This window comes from Anomaloglossus baeobatrachus, chromosome 2 (assembly GCF_048569485.1).
Source record: "Anomaloglossus baeobatrachus isolate aAnoBae1 chromosome 2, aAnoBae1.hap1, whole genome shotgun sequence".
Lineage (NCBI taxonomy): Eukaryota > Metazoa > Chordata > Amphibia > Anura > Aromobatidae > Anomaloglossus > Anomaloglossus baeobatrachus.
Genome location: NC_134354.1, coordinates 124,913,883 through 124,934,230, shown reverse-complemented (window position 1 = coordinate 124,934,230; position 20,348 = coordinate 124,913,883). Strand labels below are relative to the sequence as shown.

Here is a 20,348-nt window from a genome sequence, read left to right as displayed (position 1 = left end):
CACAGCAGGGGCCTGATCGCTGGTAAGTGTCACACATAACGAGATCACTAACGGGATCGCAACTGCGTCACAGAAACCGTGACTCAGCTGCGATCTCGTTATGTGTGACGGTACCTTAACTATCCCTGTATACACTAGCATAGATAAAGAGATCTTTAGAAAAAGTATTTCTAAAGATCTTTTATCTTATGCTAATGAGGCCAGCAACTAGTCCGAAGGGTGTTATATCCCCCGACTAGCCGCCCTCTTAGCATGTTAGTACATCCACAGGGCCGAACTAACATGCTATTCAATTCAGCATCACCAGCAGTGATTCGTGTACCTGTGTTAGCAGTGACCGCGCTTCTGAATGCAGAGCACTTCCGGTCATGTGCAGTATGAAGCCGGGTGTATGCGTCTCGGCTTCAGAGAGGTCTAGTGCGCATGACTGGACTTGCCGGGCATTCAGAAGCGCGGTCACAGCGAACACAGGTACACGCGGCACCGCTGGTGATGCTGAATTGAATAGCATGTTAGTACACCCCTGTGAGCATGCTAACATGCTAAATGGGCGGACTAGTCAGGGGATATAACACCCTTGGGACTTGTCACCGCGCTCATTAGCATAAGATAAAGAAAAGTATTTCTAAACATCTTTTATCTATGCTAGTGTATGCAGAGACGATTAGGAAGGGATTAGCAATATGCACCTAGAACTGCTCGAGGTTCTGGGTGCATATTGCACCTGACAGGTTCCCTTTAAACCTACTTGTGAAGAGAACTAAAAAGACGTTGAAAGAACATGTCTCTTAAAATAGGTTTGTATTTAATAAAATTAAGGCACTACGCATTGTATATCACCCCTTTACTACAGGACGTATATGACTATATTGACAGACGGGTATAAACACTCACCGACTGGATAATGTCAGACTTCACATGCCCCCCCCCGCCAATACCCACCAATTCATGTTTGTAGGAATAACTGCGGACCGGTACCACACAAAAATGTAGGAAACAATGATCCAGAATTATTGTTCTGATTATGGGGAATACATGTAGTTACTAAAAACAGAAATACTGACAGGTCATTCTAATACACATCTGCATATGCATTTGGAAATCATTTCACAAAAGGAGAAATAGAAGCTAAATGATATTCAGATGTACCAAAAGACATTACTGCTATCAGTTGTCAGACTAAAGCTGATGCTATGTTAGGCTGGGGTCATACAACTGCTTTCCCCACATCTGGAAAAAAAAAAAAAATCAAAATAAATCAGTCCAATTATCTGGATAAGACTGATCGAAATCGTCAGAGATATACGGTCGTATGCATGAGCCTTAGGGGTACTTCTCACATAGTGAGATCGCTGCTGAGTCACGGTTTTTGTGACGCAGCAGTGCCCTCATTAGCGATCTCGCTGTGTGTGACACTGAGCAGCGATCTGGCCCCTGCTGTGAAATCACTGATCGTTACACACAGGGCTGGTTCATTTTTTTGACGTTGCTCTCCCACTGATGAGCACACATCGCTGTGTGTGACAGCGAGAGAGCAACGATCTGAATGTGCAGGGAGCAGGCGTCTGGTAGCCTGCGGTAAGCTGTAACCAAGGTAAATATCGGGTAAGCAAGCAAAGCCCTTTGCTTGGTTACCCGATATTTACCTTGGTTACTAGCGTCCGCCGCTCTCAGGCTGTCGGTGCCGGCTCCCTGCACAAGTAGCCGGAGTACACATCAGGTAAATAAGCAAAGCGGTTTGCTTATTAACCCGATGTGTACTCTGGCTAGGAGTGCAGGGAGCCAGCGCTAAGCGGTGTGCGCTGGTAACCAAGGTAAATATCGGGTAACCAAGCGCTTGGTTACCCGATATTTACCTTAGTTACCAAGCGCAGCATCGTTTCCACGCGTCGCTGCTGGCTGGTCACTGGTGAGATCTGCCTGTTTGACAGCTCACCAGCGACCATGTAGCGACACACCAGCGATCCTGACCAGGTCAAATCGCTGGTGGGATCGCTGGAGCGTCGCTAAAGTGTGACGGTACCCTTAAGTATTAAGTAAAAAGTAGTCTAGGCTGTGAACCCTGCTTTTCTATATCCAGGAGCCTCAAGTGTCCAAATCGCTTTCATGAAAATCTAATAGGGCATATCAATGCTAAATATTAGACAATGTAATCTTGGACTGGATAGTCTTCAAATTTGCTAATTATAGTAGTTTATGCAGTTTGAGCAATTGGATACATCTGTCTAGTTTAAGATTACACCACCTACTGGCATACTCTGCCACAAGATTATGCTGAAATTTTGGTAAACAAGTTTCACCCTGAAAACGCAAATCACTTACAAAGGACTAATAAGTAACTAAGGCCCTAGAAAACTCATACCTGTGGTATACATGTAAAGGGAATCTGTCACCAGGTTTTTGCCACCTAATCTGAGAGCAGCATAATGTAGAGACAGAGATCCTGATTCCAGTGATTTGTCACCTACGGAGCTGCATAATGTACCTTTTATAAAATCACTGTTAAATTAGCAGTAGATCATCATTAGAGGACTACTTGGTGTGCTGCCAGGTAGTCCAGCAGATGTATGAGCTCTGTATAACTGCTAGATCTGCAGCAGAGAAAACAGCGATTTTATCAAAATTACAGCAAACAGCTCAGTAAGTGACACCGCTGGAATCTGTCTCTACATTATGCTGCTCTCAGATGGGGGAGCTAAAATCTGGTGACTGATTCGCTCTGGATAAGCAAATGCTGTGGGAAGTACGAAGAATGCTAACTGAAAAGGGTGGAACAGTGCGCTAGAATTTTAGCTACATCAAGAGTGCACCAAGGAGCCCAAATTGTATATGTAGTAAAACTTTAAGGAAAACTAAAGTTACTACAGATAGGATTTTAAATAAGTGCCAAGTGCCTCATGTGACTATATAAGTGGGTTACTTTGAGTTTTGGGGATGACAGACTTTTCCCAATAGGCCACCTTCCATTCAACAGGACCTGGCTCCCTAAACGCGCAAGGCTGAAAGCGTCAAACACATAAGGTGCATGTCAGAGACACTTTTTGGTGCATTTAGCATAAAAAAAAAAAAAAAAAGAAATCTCAGCCAAAGTTTCATCACTGGATTTTCTCCTGCACTGTCTGGGGAAAAGCAGATAATCAAGAAATTTGACGACTGGCAAAATGCTGACAAGGCGAATCCTCACCTATTTTCATATCTGGGAACTCAAGCGTGTCCATACACACAGGGCCCAACAATGACAACAACCATTTAGTAAAATAGAGGATATAGTTAAAAGATACAGGGAACAGGCCCTTATATTGGCATCACCTTGCACTTCTATTTTTATTTTCCAACCTTAGTAAGGGCTTGTTCACACTGCCCTTTTGCCACCTTTTTGTGCATTTTTGAGGGTAATATGTGCTGAATCTTAGGCCATGTGCGCACGTAGCGTTCTGTCCCTGCAGAAACTTCTGCAGCGATTTGAACAGCACACGTGCGCTTCGAATCGCTGCAGAAACAGTCCGTAATGAAAAGGAAAAAAAAAAAAGCCGATTTCATGCGCTCTGACTGCAGCCCCTCCCATAGACAGAGCAGGCGCTGCAGGCAGAGCGCACGGAAGAAGTGACATGTCACTTCTCAGAACGCGCGCTTTGGGCAGCAGCCGAAGCGCTGCGCTCTAAGACGCCACGTGCGCACGGCTCCTGCATAATCTCCATAGATTATGCAGGGGACGCAGGACGCATGCAGTTACGCTGCGGTGCAAACCGCAGCGTAACTGCATGCAATTACGCAACGTGCGCACATAGCCTTAGGCTATGTGCCCACGGGGAAAGTGGCCTGCGGTTATATACGCAGGAGCTCCTAGAAAACCGCAGCACAACTTTGTTTCCATGCTGCGGTTTATTTGCGGAATGTCCTCCGGATATGCTGCGGGCATTCTGCATTGAGGATACAGTACCATGGCTTCGGCACTGCATCTTCAATGCAGAACAAGTGCTGCATTGATCGGGGCGTTCATACCTCTATCACGCAGCACTTCTCTCCGTCTCTGATTGTGTTTTGACTGTGAAGGAGAAGGTGGGCGGGCCTGAACTAGCTCCGGCTGTCACATGACCGAAGCTCCTGCAGGCCCCGCCCACCACCTCCTTCCTGCTCCTGTGCACCAAGGGAAAATGACCGGGTGTCTGCTATCAAGGCAGGTAAGTATGGGACCAAGGCAGGGGATTTCTGCACGTAATGCTGCAGGAATAATTGACATGCAGTTATGTGCGGCTGCGGGATATCCGCAGTATATTCCGCAACGTGGACACAGCACTCCCCATGTCCCATAGGATAACATGGGGAGTGTCTGTACAGGCTGAACCTGCAGATTTATCTGGAAAATCCAGATAAATCCGCAGGTTTTTCCGCGGCAAAATCCGCAGAAGCAAGTTCCCGTGGGCACAGGGCCTCCCAGTACCAACAAACTGAAAGTTTCCTGAAAAGTCCTGCACATGAAGTTGTTATTTTTTTCATGCAGGTTTGAACTGTCAAAGCGTTTGTTTTAAAAATAAATAAATCTGCAGCATGTCAATTCTTTCAGCCTTTTTTGCAGCATTTTTCACCCATTCAAAAGAACTGGAAATAAAGAAAAAAAATAAAAAGTGCGTATTTTATGCAAGGTTCTTCTTGCCATCACTTGTTTGGTGCAGAAAAGTCTGCTGTAAATATCCCAAACCTCTCTATAACCAGTTGCAATGTATAAAAGCCCAACTAGGGAAAACAAACAAATTTGGCACAGATAAGTGGCACCGAGATCAGACACTTCAAAGCACAAAGGGGAGGATCAGTGTATGAAGTGCAATAAAAAACACTTGCAATGATTTTAATAGTGTGTTACATTTGCAGTATTCGCTATTCAGGATAATATATTTTATAGTTACAATGTATACATTGTACAATCTTACATGTAATATTTAACTCCTCAATTATCAATAACGAAAAGTGCGTGGAATTCTAAAGATTGAAATTATCCTTAACCCCTTCGTAAAGTGACCCATTTTCAATTTTTCGTCCCGAGAGCCATACGTTTTATTTTTCTATCCACTTAGACATGAGGTTTTGCTTTTTTTGTGGGATGAGACCTACTCTTGAAAAACAGTCATTTTACCACATAGCCTACTATAAGACGGGAAAAAAATCCAGGTGTGGAGAAATTGTGAAGAAAAAACAAAATAAAACAATTCTGACAAGTTTCTGAGAAATGTTATTACAAAGTACCTTTTGTGTAAAAAAAAATTACCTCTCAATGATTCTACTCATCGGTGCTATTACAGCAATACCAAACCACTTTAGTTTTTTAATTTAGTGTTGCAAACAAAAAAAAAAAAACAAAACAGAATTTTGCAAAAGAAAATTTGTGGGTTGTGTAGCCATTTTCCAAGTTCTGTAACTTTTTCATTTGTCAGTTGATAGAGCTGTGTGATGGTTCATATATTGCGGGGCTAGATGACTTTATTGATGCCATTTTGGGATAGATATGACCTTTTGAACGTTTGTTACAGCATTTTTTGTGGTATTGCAGCGGCGACCCCTCCCCCCAAATAAAACCCTGTAATTTTAGCATTATTGAATTTTTTGGTTTGTTTACAATGTTTTCCGATTCATTTAATCATTTTTATGTTTTGATAGAGCAGACTTATGAACATGGCGATACCAGGTTAATTTTTTTATTATCTTTATTTTTAATAGGGCAAAAGGGGGGAGATTTCAACTTTTATGGGGGAGGGGAGGATTAACAAACAAAAAAAAAAAAAAACTATTTTTTTTTACTTTTCACCATTTTTAAATAGTCCCCTTCAGAGACTAACCTGCGATTGTCTGATTGCTGTATATAGCAAAAGCAATACCACAGCATTGCTGCATATAGTAGAAATCAGTCTCCTCTGAAGCCCGGCCACAGGCAGAGTCAAGGGAGCGATGATATGACAAGCAGGCAGGTCTTCATCAAACCCTCTACTGTCATAGCGACCAATGAGTGAAACGCAATCATGTCACTGATGCACCGATGGGAGCTGAAAATGGCCTGCCCCTATGGCGGCACGTGTTAAATCTTGCTGCCAGAGTTTGACAGCGGGACCTAACAGGTTAACAATCGTGGGTGGAGCGGAGCTCCACCCACAATTTCTAGAGGCAGGTCCTGGCTGTAACACAGCGATTATCTACAAAGTATGGAGCAAGCTCACCCCATGAGTCTGCCCCATACATCTGGTTCAGACATGCGCCGTACATAAAACAGTGGATGTTGTGAAGTGGTTTTCCACATTTAGAAACATGGAGCAAAAACTATTCCAGCACTATAAATTGACAGATCACTGAGCTCAGCGGCTCTGCCACTGTAGATGGCGTAAGACTGAGCTCAATGCTTGGCTGCAGCAGTGATGTGCATGTGCCGACAATGTGACATCGCCACTGCAGCCAAAACAGACTGGAGCAGCAGGAAGCCGGAGCAGCGGAGGCAGAGCACATTCTGCCAGTGTGTTCTGCATTACAAGAATCGTTTGAGTGCCACTTTTCTAGAAGTGGATAACCCTTTAAGGTCCGTACACACAATAGGTTTCATGTCAGTGGCTCTGTCTGGTGGGCTTCAGTCTTAAGTCCTGAAAAAGTATCCCAGAACAGGACCGCTGACTTCAGTGAAGCAGACTTGGTAACTTTGCACTGTCTAACCTCATTTTAGGCATATCTTCCTTTGTGAGATGGCCACACGTGTGGTCAACTGAACAGCAATGTGTGGTCAACTGAACAGCAATGTGGGGTCTATGTGATTACCAACAAAACAAAAACATTTGAAGCTGTGTTTTTGTTAATCTGCGACCAAAACATGTGAAATTATATAAATTGCACAATTTAAAAAAAACAAAACAGTTCCCTCTACCCAGGTGTGCACCCAATGCAAAGTACTATGAAGACTATAGTCACATGCTGATTTGTTGCTGCAGTTTCTATAAAATAAAAATCCATGGCACTGATATTGATGGGCAGATGCATAGATTACTAGATGCCAAATGTAGATGAATTCCATATGATGATTCTGCTGTATAGGAAAATATCATAAGAGTAACCCATTGTGACATTACACATGCAGCAGTCTGTGCGACGCTGGCTAAACATTACAGCAAACACTTTCAGCCGACAGCTCTTCCTACCCACATCCCTGTACAGTCAGCGTGCACGAGACCTCAGTAGGGAGAGGGGAGACCCCTCTAGAGGCAGCTTCATTCAGTGACAAGGCATCATGAAAACCATCCCTCATCTCCCCTGCTGGCGGAGAAAAGGCGAGAGGCGCCCAAATACAATAACGAAAGTTAGGTTTATATAAATCTGGGCACCTTAAAATAAAGCTTTGGCTACATGCGCAAGCTGCATCTTTTTGTGTTCACAAACTGCAGCCAAAAATGCACCTTGTCATGGAGCCTGGAAATGTCACAAAAAATGTAATTGCGTTTTCGGTGCGTTTTTTTGACAAATGTTGACAAAAACGCAGGAAGAATGAACATGCTGCATTTTTTTTGTCACAAACGTTTGACAAAACGCTGACAAACTGCAATGTGCGCACAGCAAATCTGACTTCTCATAGACTTTGCTGGGAAGTCAAATGTCAGAAAGTTGACAACAAAACTGCAGCCAAAAACGCAGCGTGCGCATGTAGCCTTAATTGGGGGGGGGGGGATCTCCCCCATATACACAAAACCAGTAATGCCTATGAATAAAATTAGAGCACCTATACTGCTGATACAAAATACAACATGGGAAGCAGGAAAGCTGGAGGCAGATTATCAAGCGTGTCCAGTTTAGGAGCAACACAGCTCGAGGATTATATGAAAAATCTAGATTAAGATCTCAAACAATTCATAGATGACGTTTGCACAGGTAAATATTAGTCTGTAATTAGCCATCAGCTCCCGGATACTTGGAGTTTTAGTATAATGTACAAACTAAATTAAATTAAACTACAATAAATCCTAAAAAAAAAAAAACAAAAAAAACTTAGATGTGTTTATTTTATTCCCATCAAATTTCCATGTAGTAACCGAATACTGGTGTGGGAGTCAGTACACATGCCTCTCCTACACTTCATACGTATATACACACACATACAAGTATAATATTAAAGCCTCTCTGTTCTTGCTCCATTCACAAACTGACAACCAAGTCTTTCAGCAGAGCAGCGCCCACCCACCGCATCACACACACTGGAAAGTGCTTCAGGGAACCAGTGACATTGATATGCATGTTTGGCAAGCCAGGTAAACATTATCCGGCCGCACCATCTGACACAGTCACACTAGAAAGACTTGAAAACCTTTAGAATAAGTTTGGGAGATCAAACCTTAATAAATAATATAATGGCTCTTATTTTATTTATCAAATGTAAGTAGCACTTGTCTTTTAGATCAAAAGACATAATGTGTGCTCGGTAATGAGCGCAGTATACGGAGCCTCCTATGTCTTGAAGCAGTTTGTGGACTTTGATGACTTCAGTCAGCCTAACACCTAGGTGTGTAATCTCAGAGCTAAAGATGGGCTGCTGCATACACAACCCTCAGCAGATCCGCCAGGGCCTGCTGAAAAGAGGGCAGAACAATCATGGTCACTGTCCGTAATCACCAATATTGTATCTGATTAATGTATCAGATGTGAAAAGACGTCCTGTCAATATTACTTACTGGGAATGGAGTTCACAGTATCAAAAGCCAAACAAAAATAAAAACGTGGCTACCTAGCTATGAAGAAAAAGGATATCCTATTCATTCCAGGTTCACAAGTTTGCTTCCCTGTATTTACATAAAAAATGCAGCAATGTAGTCATGTTTAGGAGCTTTCTCCCCTCCGCTGTCACGCTGGGTTTAATTTTCTTTTACTCAAGCATTTATATTTTTGCCGTATATAAACTGAACCCCACCTAACTATAGGATGGCCAAAATGTTCCGAAACAAATCTGCCATTCATAATAAAGCAGTTTTGACACGTCTGTTAGATAAGGCAATGGGGGAGGGGGGGGGGGGGGGGGAGTCTTCGAGGCGCCCCGCTACCACCACATGGACGAGTGCTGCAAGTCAAGAACGGATCCGGAATTTGAGAATTTACAAAATGTTCCTGACTGGATGTTATGTACTAGCAGTAATTCATAAGAAATTGTGCCATGAAAAGCTCCTGATCACTGGGTAACGCAAGCAATTCCCACAATCAGTATTTGTTGAGGTTTTGATGCTGCAGAATTTCTGCACCTTAATTTACTTGCAGTTTTGTGTGTGATTTTAGCTGCGTTTTTTTGTCTTTGGTGTGTTCTGCTTTACATAAAGCTGCTGTTTTTGAATCTTCCTGGAATTGACGTTCCTAACTGCGTATCACGTGTTTTTTATGCATTTCCGCAGCTGAAATGTACAAAAAAAAAAAATCGCAAGTGCGTTTTTTACCAGCAGATTTTCTGCATCTAATGCTAGTCTATGGGGAAAATCCACACAGAAAACAAAAGATCACCCACAAGGGGAAATTCACATGCTGCAGATTGGAAAAAAACTTCCACAGATCAGTTTATAAAGAAGTACAGAGAGCATGCGATTTCTATAAATCTGATCCGCTTTGCTTTAACTTAAAACACAGCATCAAAAATGTGATAAAAACTCAGTGGACACGTACCATATAGGTGTTTAAAAAAATATTGCCCTTCCGTGAAACAATTTACTTGAGTAATCTCAAAAGATGCCATTACCATCTTTTCAGTTAGCAATTAAAATGTATCAATTTTTAATATTTTACATAAATTAGAGAAACAATTCTGACAAAAGTATTGGACTAAGGAAAATATAATGTAGCACTATCGCGTAATCACGTTCCGGGATGGTAGGGACGTGACGTTACCCACCGCTGCCACTAAGCCCATCAGGAGGCTACTTGGATAGTCATTAGTCTGCAAGTGGAATTCAGAGGCTGGATATCTGTCTATAGACCGCAGACTGACCTGCTAAAAATCTGGAATTCCCAACATGACTGCATGTTAATAAAGAAACACAAATTATATGTGTGTGTATATATATCTATCTATCTATATCTGTTTCACACAAAAATTGCCATTCCGAAAATAGCACCAAAGCATAGAAGCCTTCTCACACATTTACAGAAATCTAATAGCCTACAATCTGGGAAATCAGCATCTGGATCTGATTGTGAAGTATTCCACCAGGTACTCCTAGGATCTATTATATAGGGTGAACAGAACACATTTGATAAAGCCTTTCTTCTTGTAAAACCATTCAGACAATATTTACAGAAAGGAAATTACTACTGCTAAACCCACCGCTATCACTAGATCCCTGACACAAGAGAAACAAAGCTAATCTTTGTTCTTGGGAAAGTATTTGAATATTCAGAAGTCTGTCATTTGTGTTTAATTTGCTGAACTGTAATGAATTGATGGCAAAGTGTTCTGAACTTTTGATCCTTTCTGAGAGTGGTGTTTGATTGCCTTTTTTCCCCCCTCCACCAACGTGATCATATGAATTCAAGGACCTTCCACCTTGTACATTCAGACGATGATTAATGAGTTTCATTTTAACAAAAGAGAAAACAATGATCTTTGTTCTGTGCACAAAGCACAATTTTTGAGGCGTCCTTAAAATAATAGTCTCCTGCTTACCAGAAAACCATGTCAAGATCACAGTTTTATAAACACTGCTTAATTTAACCCCCGCGCCTTACATATTGAGGGTCACTAAATTTTGCGGGCCTTTTTATTTGCAAAGTTTTCAAAAGAGTCTACGCGAAATGACACGTTACGTCTTTATTCCACCCACATCCCAGCCGAAATAATCTGCAATTTAAAGGATGCATAATTTATGTCCGCTTCTCTTTGTTACTAAGGAAAAGGAATCTACCAGGCCACGGCACAAAAAGCTATTTTATTTAGTGTGTAGACGATTGACAAAGGAAAACGAGCCCTTGTGTTTAAGCTACGGATCCATATCTCAAAAGATAGATTCTGAAAAACATAAAAAAAAGCAGCTAATACTGGTAGTAAAAGTTGTGTTTATTCTCCTCCTAATTGTACAAGTATCCCCAGAGCAGACAGACAGTATCAGTACACAGGCTGACAGCCACCGCTTCTAAAAGCTGCTATGCTGGTCAATACGGGAGGCTTTAGAGGCACGAAAATCTATACAGGCAATCAAGAATATTTTTACTGCCCCCTGTAAGTTCATGAGAATGTCTATTGATCTTAACCATGACTCCATAGCAGAGAGCTCGACTTCCAGACTGAGCCTTTCACACGGTGACTGACAAGACACCATAACCATGAAAACACACACAAACATACACTATATACACACAGATACACTATATACACAAACATACACTACAGACACATTATATACACAAACACACTATACACATTATATACACAAACATACACTATACACATTATATACACAAACATACACTATACACACACATACACAAACACACACTACAGACACATTATATACACTATACACACATATACACAAACACACACTATACACACAGATACACTACAGACACATACACACACACTATACACATTATATACACAAACATACACTATACACATTATATACACAAACATACACTATACACACAAACATACACTATACACACAAACATACACAAACATACACTACAGACACATTATATACACTATACACACATACACAAACACACTATACACACAGATACACTAGACACATACACACACACACTATACACCCCTTATATACACACAAACTATACACATACACTACACCCATTATATACATAAACATACACTACACACATACACAAGCCTACACTATACACACAGATACACTACAGACACATTATACACACATATACAAACTTCACATACAAACACACTATACACATACTATATACAGAAACAATATACACACAAACATACAGTTGTACAAACATACACTATACATTACACAAACAGATCTACAGACTATACATATTACACACATTGTACACAGACATACTATACATATAATACACACAGAAATGTACACTATACATATGCACGCACACACATACATATATATTATATACACACACACACACACACACTATTCACAGAGAAACACTATAAACATGCGTACATACTATAATATATATTATATATACACACACACACACCTCTCAGGTTTTCCTGAACCCCTCACCATCACATCCACCCCGCTCTCCCAGGCACATGAAAGTGTTGCAGATAGACACTTCTGAAGATTTATAATTATATGCAAATCAATGCAAAACGTGCTCCACTCAAAAGGGAGAAAAAAAAAAAAAAAAAAAACTAAAAAAAAAAAAAAAAAGTAGTCTCGTGCCCCAATTAATTTTATGTGAAATGCATTTTCCTGTAATAAACATGATCGCAGCGAGGAGCCGGCACTTTCGCTTATTTCATACAGATAAAATTAACCAGAATCACAAAAGGGTTTTCAAGGCCACAATATCCCAAGGGAAAAAAAAAATAAAATAAATTATAAAAAAAAAAAATTCTGGTGGGCCACTTCTGTGGCTGATTATGGGTTAAATTCCCAGCGAGCCACATGGAGACCTCCCGGGACCCTCCGCCTGTAAATTGGGTCACCGTCTTCACATGCGCCACCTCCACATTAGGATCTACAGCAACATATGGACAAAAAAAGCCCTAAAGAAAAAGCCCCAATACTGAGGGGACACGCAGCCAATGCACCAGGACCGGACACCACACGGATGGCCGGAGGTTAGTCTGCATCCTGGAGGGGCTATGTTATTCGGCAAGTTTACCTCATACCTAAGAAGAAGCCCCAGAGGCTGAAAATGGCCACACAGGGAAAGTAACAATATAATAAAATCCTCTATACAGGGTCTGCTGCCGGACACAGCACTGGGGGGACGACACAGCACTGGGGGGGACACAGCACCAAATAAAAGGTGACAAAATAGAGGCACATACAACCCCCCCCCATAATCAGCCTCAGCCAGACACCCCGACCTGCTGGACTATCCGTCACCTGAGGAGAGTCTTCCCCGCGCCCCCCGAGCTCCCTGCAGGGAGACCCCCGAGAGCTCCCCTCACCCCCAGCACGGAGAGATAACGCACATTAATAATAATCCCCCAAAATACAATGCACAACACTACAGACAAATCCGCTCCAAATGTAAAGTTCTCTGGGGTCCAGAAAAAGCCACCAGGGGCCCCCCATATCCGGACACCGGAGCCCCCCGGAGCAGCACACCGGAGCCGGGCACCGGGGACGAGGACGGAAGGGCTCGTGTTATTTAATAAAAGCATAAAGTTGTGTCCGTGCAGCAGATTCCGGGCAGGAGGAGGCGGCGGAGGAGGGGTGAGAGCTGGCACCACAGCGCCACCAGCATCATCAGCACAACAACCGGCGGAGGAGGCAAGTTCAATAAAAGAAGCGAAAAAAAAGTCCATAAAAAAATAAACTTGGAGAAGCTGTAACAAGATGCGAGGCACTGAGCGGCGGCGGCGGCGGCGGCGGCGGCGCACGGCCCGGCAGCAGGAAGAAGCGGCGCCACAGCCGGCGCCATCTTGGCTGATCGATGAATTGAACAAAGAGGATCAATTTCTGATAAAACGTTATCAATGAGAGCGGCCGGGAAAGCGGCGGGCTTGCCCGGCTCAGGGACGGTGCACGGGGGAGCGGAGCGGACAGATAGAAGGCGGGGAAGAAGCGGGAGAGGGTGGCGGAGGAGAGGGAGGAAGAAAACGGAGCTGACCTGCAGCTGCTGTAAATCAAAGCGCTTCCAATATTGAAACATCGATCCCGCATTGGCCGCCATCTTGAGACATATTGAGACGGAGTGAGAGGCTGATAGAGAGGGGGCTGGAGTTCAGGAGCAAGCGGCGGAGGAGGGGGAAAGGAGAGGAGGGAGGGAGCAAGAGCAAAACACGGAGCGGACTCCCACACCCACCTCTGCCGGCACGGAGCGGGGCCAGCCGGCGTCCTGCGCGCTCTGCCCGCCCCTCTGCACGGGGACCTGGCTGCCAGCAAGCCCGCCCGCTGCTGCTGCTCACTGGGCGGCCCCGGCACTACTGGGAGCCCCGGTCCTGCTGATGCCCCGGCCCGACATTGTCAGGACTGTACCGCCAGGAGCCCTACACTGCCAGGAGCCCCGACACCAGCAGGAGCCCTACACTGCCGGGAGCCCGGTCCTACCAGGAACACCGGCACCTCCAGGAGCCCCGCCGCCTGCCGGACACAGGATACTAATGGCGGCATATCGCGCGATAATATTGGATGTGAGGAAAGTGTAGACATAGCACTGACTGTCGTGGAAATGTCCGATAATTACGCGGCGGCTCACGTGACGTGTATATATATATCGCGATATAAGGAAGTCTCCAGAGCGGCGCGTAATAACCTTGTGTGCGTTATAGCTGGAAGGTCAGCGCTCCGGGCACAAGGGGGCAGCAGTGAGAGGGGGCGGGGACTGGAGGGCAGCAGCAGCGAGAGGGGGCGGGGACTGGGGGCAACAGCAGCGAGAGGGGGCGGGGACTGGGGGCAACAGCAGCGAGAGGGGGCGGGGACTGGGGGCAACAGCAGTGGCTGCAGGTCAGCGCTCCGGGCACAAGAGGGCAGCAGCGAGAGGGGGCGGGGCTAGGTTCTCGGTGTGAGCCGGAGCAGCAGAGGCGGCAGTCCGCACTGTGTGCATTGTGTGTGTATACTGTATCAGATACCTTATCTTCTCTGTATATATGCACATATATATATATATAAAAAAAATTTTCTTTTAGCTGTGTGTATTTTCTATTTGTAAATATACAGGTGTATGGATATAATTTGTATAATGTGTATATTAAATTCCTTCCTCAACATTGAAATTGTAGCAACAATAAGGAAAAGTTGTGGCATTCTGGAAGTCACAGGAGCAATAGATAATAACAGGCAAAGGAGGAACAAATGGAAATAAAAATGTCAAAACATCTCAATATGTAGTGAGTGCCACATGCAGAAATCCCCGCAGTTACAGTCTCCGCTGCTATCAATGAGGTTATTAACCCCTTCACACCATGGACATTTTTTCCTTTTTGTTTTCCTCCCCTTCTTCCAAGAGCAATAACTATTTTATTTTCCATCAATATGGCTGTATGAGGATTTATTTTTTACGGGACAAGTTGGACTTTTGATTTACATCAATCATTCTGCCCTATAGTTTACTGGAAAAGAGGGAAAAAAATAAATATGCGGTGAGATTGCAAAAGAAAAAGTGCAGTTCCACAATATATATTTTTTTGTATGTGGATATCAAATGTATAGTTTTTTTTAAAAAAAAATTTAAGTGGTAGAAAAAAATGCAGAAATTTTTAAGAAAAAAAATTAGCTTTTGTCACCATTTACCAAGACCCATAACATTTTTACTTTTCAGGATTTGGGGCTTATTATTAGCGCTGTGAACTGATGTTTTTACTAATACAATTTTCTTTTTTTTATCGCCTCTTATTGCATTTTTTTATTTGTGGCCGCTAAAAAAACAATTCTAGTGTTTTTAATGTTTTTTATTTTTCCATCTCTCTGTTTGATTGAATTAATTTATTTCATATTTTGATAGGACACTTCTAAACGCAGCAATACCAAATATGTGTATTTTTTACCTTTTTTTAAAAAATTGTTTTATTTTCTATGGAGCAAAACAGAAGGAGATTTCAACTTTTGTGAGATTTCAATTTTTTAATTTTTTTTTTTTTTTACTTCACTTTTTATTGTTTAATCGTTTCCTTATGTAACTTGAAGCTGTGATCGTTACTTGTGCTGTACAGCACCATACATAAGCACCAGCACCGCTCTATACAGCAGAAGCCACAATCCCTCTATCCCGACTCGCAGGAAGATCATCATGACAGACACACGGGTCATCAGCTAAGCCCTAACTGTCATGACAACTCATCGGCCACCCGCGATCACAATGTACATCCTTGGTTGCCTCTCTCCGGTTACCACAGGCTCTAGCGATGAGCCCGCAGTACTCCCTTCACATGTCTGCTGATCTGATTACTAGACGTGTCACTAACAGGCGCACGTGGATCAGAGATCCGCCCACGCCTGTTAACCCCTTAGACCATGCTGTCAAACACTGGCTGCGCCATTTAAAGGGCTGCGGCAGTGATAGCGCTGTTCCCTGCCGCCATCAGCAATCTCGTGATGCGATCACAGGGCGCCAATATGTTATCATGGTAGCGTGGGGTCAGTTGATGACTCGCTTCCTGTGAGAGCTGACAGAGCGCCAGCACTCATAGAAGATGAGCATTTATTCTTATTAGAGTGATGCTGCTCTGATCAGCAGAAATGCACAGGTGATCAGACTGCAGTGATAAAGTGGACTAGTAAAATAAATAAAAAGAAAAATAAGTTTAAAAAATATGAACAAATAGAAAAACCTAAAAGTTCAAATCCACCCTCCTTTAGCCCCATTGAAAATTAAACAGTTAAAAAAATACACATATTTGGTATTGCCTCATTAAGAAATGTACATGGCATGGTGAGAAAAAAAATTCCAAGCGCCAAAATTATGTTTTTTGGTTGCCACAACATTTCTTTAATATGCAATAACAGGTGATCAAAACCTTGCAGCTACACAAAAATGGTATCATTAAAAACGTCAGCTCAAGAAGCAAAAAAGTAAGCCGTCACTGAGCCTCAGATCCTGAAAAACGAGAACGCTACTGGTCTCGGAATATGGCGACAAAAGCATAATTCTTTTTTGGACAAAGTTCTGAATTATTTTTCACCAGTAAAAGTATTCATGTTTAGTGTCTATGAACTTGTACCGACCTGCGGCATCATACAGACATGTCAGTTTTACCATATAGTGAACACGGTGAAGAAAAAAAAAACAAAACCATTGTGGAATTTCACTTTTTTTTACGATTTCTCCACATTTGAATTTTTTTTCCCGTTTTCCAGTACACTATATGGGAAAGCTAATTGTTTCATTCCAAAGTACAACTTGACCCGCCCTTATATGGCAAAATTGATGGAAAAATAAAAAAAGTTATGGCTCTCGGAAAAAATGAAAAACTTAAAAATTGCCCGGGGGTGAAGGGCTTAATTTTTTTAAAAGTCCGAAAGAGATAATAATCAGAAGGGGCCAGATTAGAAGAATATGGTGGATGATTGACGATTTTACAGCCCATTTCATTGAGTTATTGCAGGACAATATTAGACTTGTCGGCGGTGCGTTATCCTGTAAAAACGACGCCTTCAGAAAGTTTTTGCTGAAGTTGCAGTCTTCACCTGTCTTGGTTAAAGAAGCTCTCCCGCTAGCTTTATTGAATAAATGTGTGTTTATGTGTAGTGTCTGTGTGTTAATATACTCCTGTCCGGTTGTTTTCTTCGGTGTCCGGCACCGTTCTTCTCCTGTCAATGACGTCACCGCTCTGCAGATTTCTCCTGGTCATGCTGCGCTTTGTGGAACTCGGAAGTGACATTTACAATGCAAGTCTATGGAGCGTCAGAACGAGACTCCCATGGGCAGACATTGCAGAAGAGACTTCTGGGTCACACACAGAGTGCTCTGACATCTTCACTGAGAAGAGAAGAACAGTGCCGGACCCCGGAGAGAGCGGCGAGAGGGGAGGATATTACACACACACTACATTGCATGCTTATGGACAGATATTTAATCAATACAAAAGTTGACAGTGCTTCTTTTACCTTTCTTAGTCACAATTTTAAAATGACACAACCTTTTCTGCTAAAACTTAGCACATGCACTTGTCAAAGTTATCACTTGTTTCTATAGCAACAGGATTTATTTTTGTCTGCTAGAAATATTCAAGGCCAATTATTTATCAATACCTGCTCACGTGTGCGTTATATATCATTTAATATGTTTCAGAAAGGCTTCAAATGAGGAGCTGAAACGTTTCATGAATCTGTGAATAAAGTCCATTGGAGTGCTGCTTCCATTCACTTTATTTTGTACTTCTTTATATGATGAAAAAATGGGTTACCATATATGTTTTATAGGCTTTGACCTCAATAATAAGTTACTTAATAGTTATTTTAATTTCTACTAAAGGGAATTTGAGCTTTGTGGCCTCTTTCACATTACAAATTCTCAAAACGGATGTAAAATTAATTTAGGGTACGATGCAGCAGCGGCTGGTATAACAGGCTTGGACCAATAGGGTTGGATGCAGAAGAGATAACCAGGATAGCAGACTTGACCGATATAGTATGATGCAGCAGTGGCTGGGACAGCAGGCCTGGACCAATAGGATACAATGTAGCAGTGTCGGCCAAGATGGCAGACGTGGCTGATCTGGTACAATACAGCAGCGGCCAGGACAGCGGGCTTTGCCGAGGTGATATGATGCAGCGGCGACTGAGATTGCAGGTTCGGCCGATATGAATTTATGTAGCAGCAGCAGCTGCGACTAAGAAACAGGTGTAAGTAACAGCAACACAGGTAAGGAACCTGCACAATTAGCAACGCAGCTCTAGGATTAGACCATGTTGCCCAGGCACCTCACATGAGGGGAGGGTGTCTTAAATACCTGATGCCTCACAGCCGTAGGCTGAGAGACACTTCCTGGTTAGGGTACTGGCCCTTTAAGAAAAGGTGCTTGCGCACTGTAAGAGTGCTCCAAGGAGGCCTGTGCGACATGTGCAGACCCCGGGAGGTGGCCACAGGAATCTGGGATGGAGCAGCCACTGCTGAGCGGCCAGGAGGGTGAGTGTGCCAGCATCCCCACCGGGGACAGGACAGTGCGAGGACGCCGGTAAAAGTGTTACACCATCTATATGGGCAATAGAACAGACTGCTTAAAAAAATGTGGTTGTCTTCCAAGTAGAGATGAGTGAATCCAAACTGTAAAGATCAGAGTTTGTATCAAACACAAACTTTACAAAAAATCAGTGTCCGAGTTGAGAGACCAGGTGCTCTTGTATTCTAGCCATTCAATCGAGCAGCGCTGTGCTCAAATAAGCTCAGTGCTCAGCCCAGTGTGAGCCACCTTCAGTCTCTAAATGGCTCTCACTTGGGGGTAAAACCATTTTCCGATGTGTATACGAAAAAAAAAAAAATCTGCCCATCTTCCCCTGGAAATGCCCTGTTTATGATTGGCTGTATGTGGGCGGAAATCCAAAATGCCCAATCAGTGACTTACAATAGGGTTCGGGCTAAGTGATCAAGTTCAGGTCAAGCCCAGGTCCCAAACTGAGCTTTAAAGTCCAGCTGAACCCAAACCTCCATGGGTCCGCTCACCTCCATTTCCAAGGCTTGTGGGGGTATAGGGCAAATGTATCTGACATCTTTAAGATTGCATAACATAAGGATTAAACTTCTATTATATTTTCATTTTGATTTTTTTTTTATTCTGAATTTGAGTAATATTTGCTAACAGATATGTGCCCAAAAACAATAAAACTTTTTTTTTAATTTTGCCTTTTGATTGATTGTGGAGATATTGGTGCCAAATACTTTGCTAATGAGTTAACTTTTGTTAAGTCCAAGTAGGTGCTATCGAATAATTTTCACTAGGGTGTGTACTGGTACTCTCAGTATGATGCTGACCAATCATAAGCAAGCAGCAACACTGAAAGGAAAGAACACGTCCCATATAGCTTAGAGCAGGTTTTTCAGTGTGAGATGTAATAATCATACCTGTCTGCTGTGCTGAGGCAACATGCACCAGCTCTGTAGTGAGATCAGGACTGTCATTGCAGCTCACACAGGAGCAGCCTGTTCTGGGTTACTCCTGTGTGAGATGTAATGACACTACTCTGTCTTCCCTGAGAGCAATTACAAGTTGAGCACAACAGACATAACTGTGACATTGCCCCACCTCTGGAGAGACTGTGGCAGATGGGCAGTGCAGCAGATGTGACACTGCTAGGAGAGGAGGAGAGCTGATAGAAGGGTCTGTAATGAGACATATAAACTCAGTTGTGCTTCCCCTCCCCACACAGAAAATTTATCTGAAAGGTTTTACTCACCTGTGGTTTCTAACCATGCAGGAGGTTAGACCTGGAGATCAGGGCTGTATTGTTACATCTCACACACACTGAGAAACCTGCTGTAAGCTATGGTGGGGGGTGTATTTTTTTTTGCGTGTTGCTGCCTGTTTATGATTGATCATCGTAATACAGATGGAACAAGTACACACCCCCAGTGAAAACTTTCTGATAAAATACATTTGGACTTAGCAAAAGTTAACACATTTGGTACCAAATGCTTAGATTGCTAATATCGGAGCAACGGAAAGGTGAAATAATAAAAAGAAAACTTTATTCCGCTATAGCATTGTGCGTCCAGTTCACTGTGATAAATTTGGTGAACGG

General features: G+C 42.9%; 1 protein-coding gene across 2 annotated transcripts in view; it reads right to left on the bottom strand.

The window, feature by feature from the left end:
* CUX1 (cut like homeobox 1) overlaps positions 1 to 13,927 on the bottom strand; it is a 544,050-nt gene extending 530,123 nt beyond the window's left edge. Inside the window, exon 1 of one of the 2 annotated variants that reach the window (XM_075335308.1) lies at positions 13,783 to 13,927. In XM_075335308.1, coding sequence (XP_075191423.1) covers positions 13,783 to 13,845 — 63 coding nt within the window. In that variant the 5' untranslated portion in view covers positions 13,846 to 13,927. The remainder of the gene's footprint in view (positions 1 to 13,782) is intronic. The other variant, XM_075335307.1, reaches the window with a different exon arrangement.
* Positions 13,928 to 20,348: the final 6,421 nt, after the last annotated feature.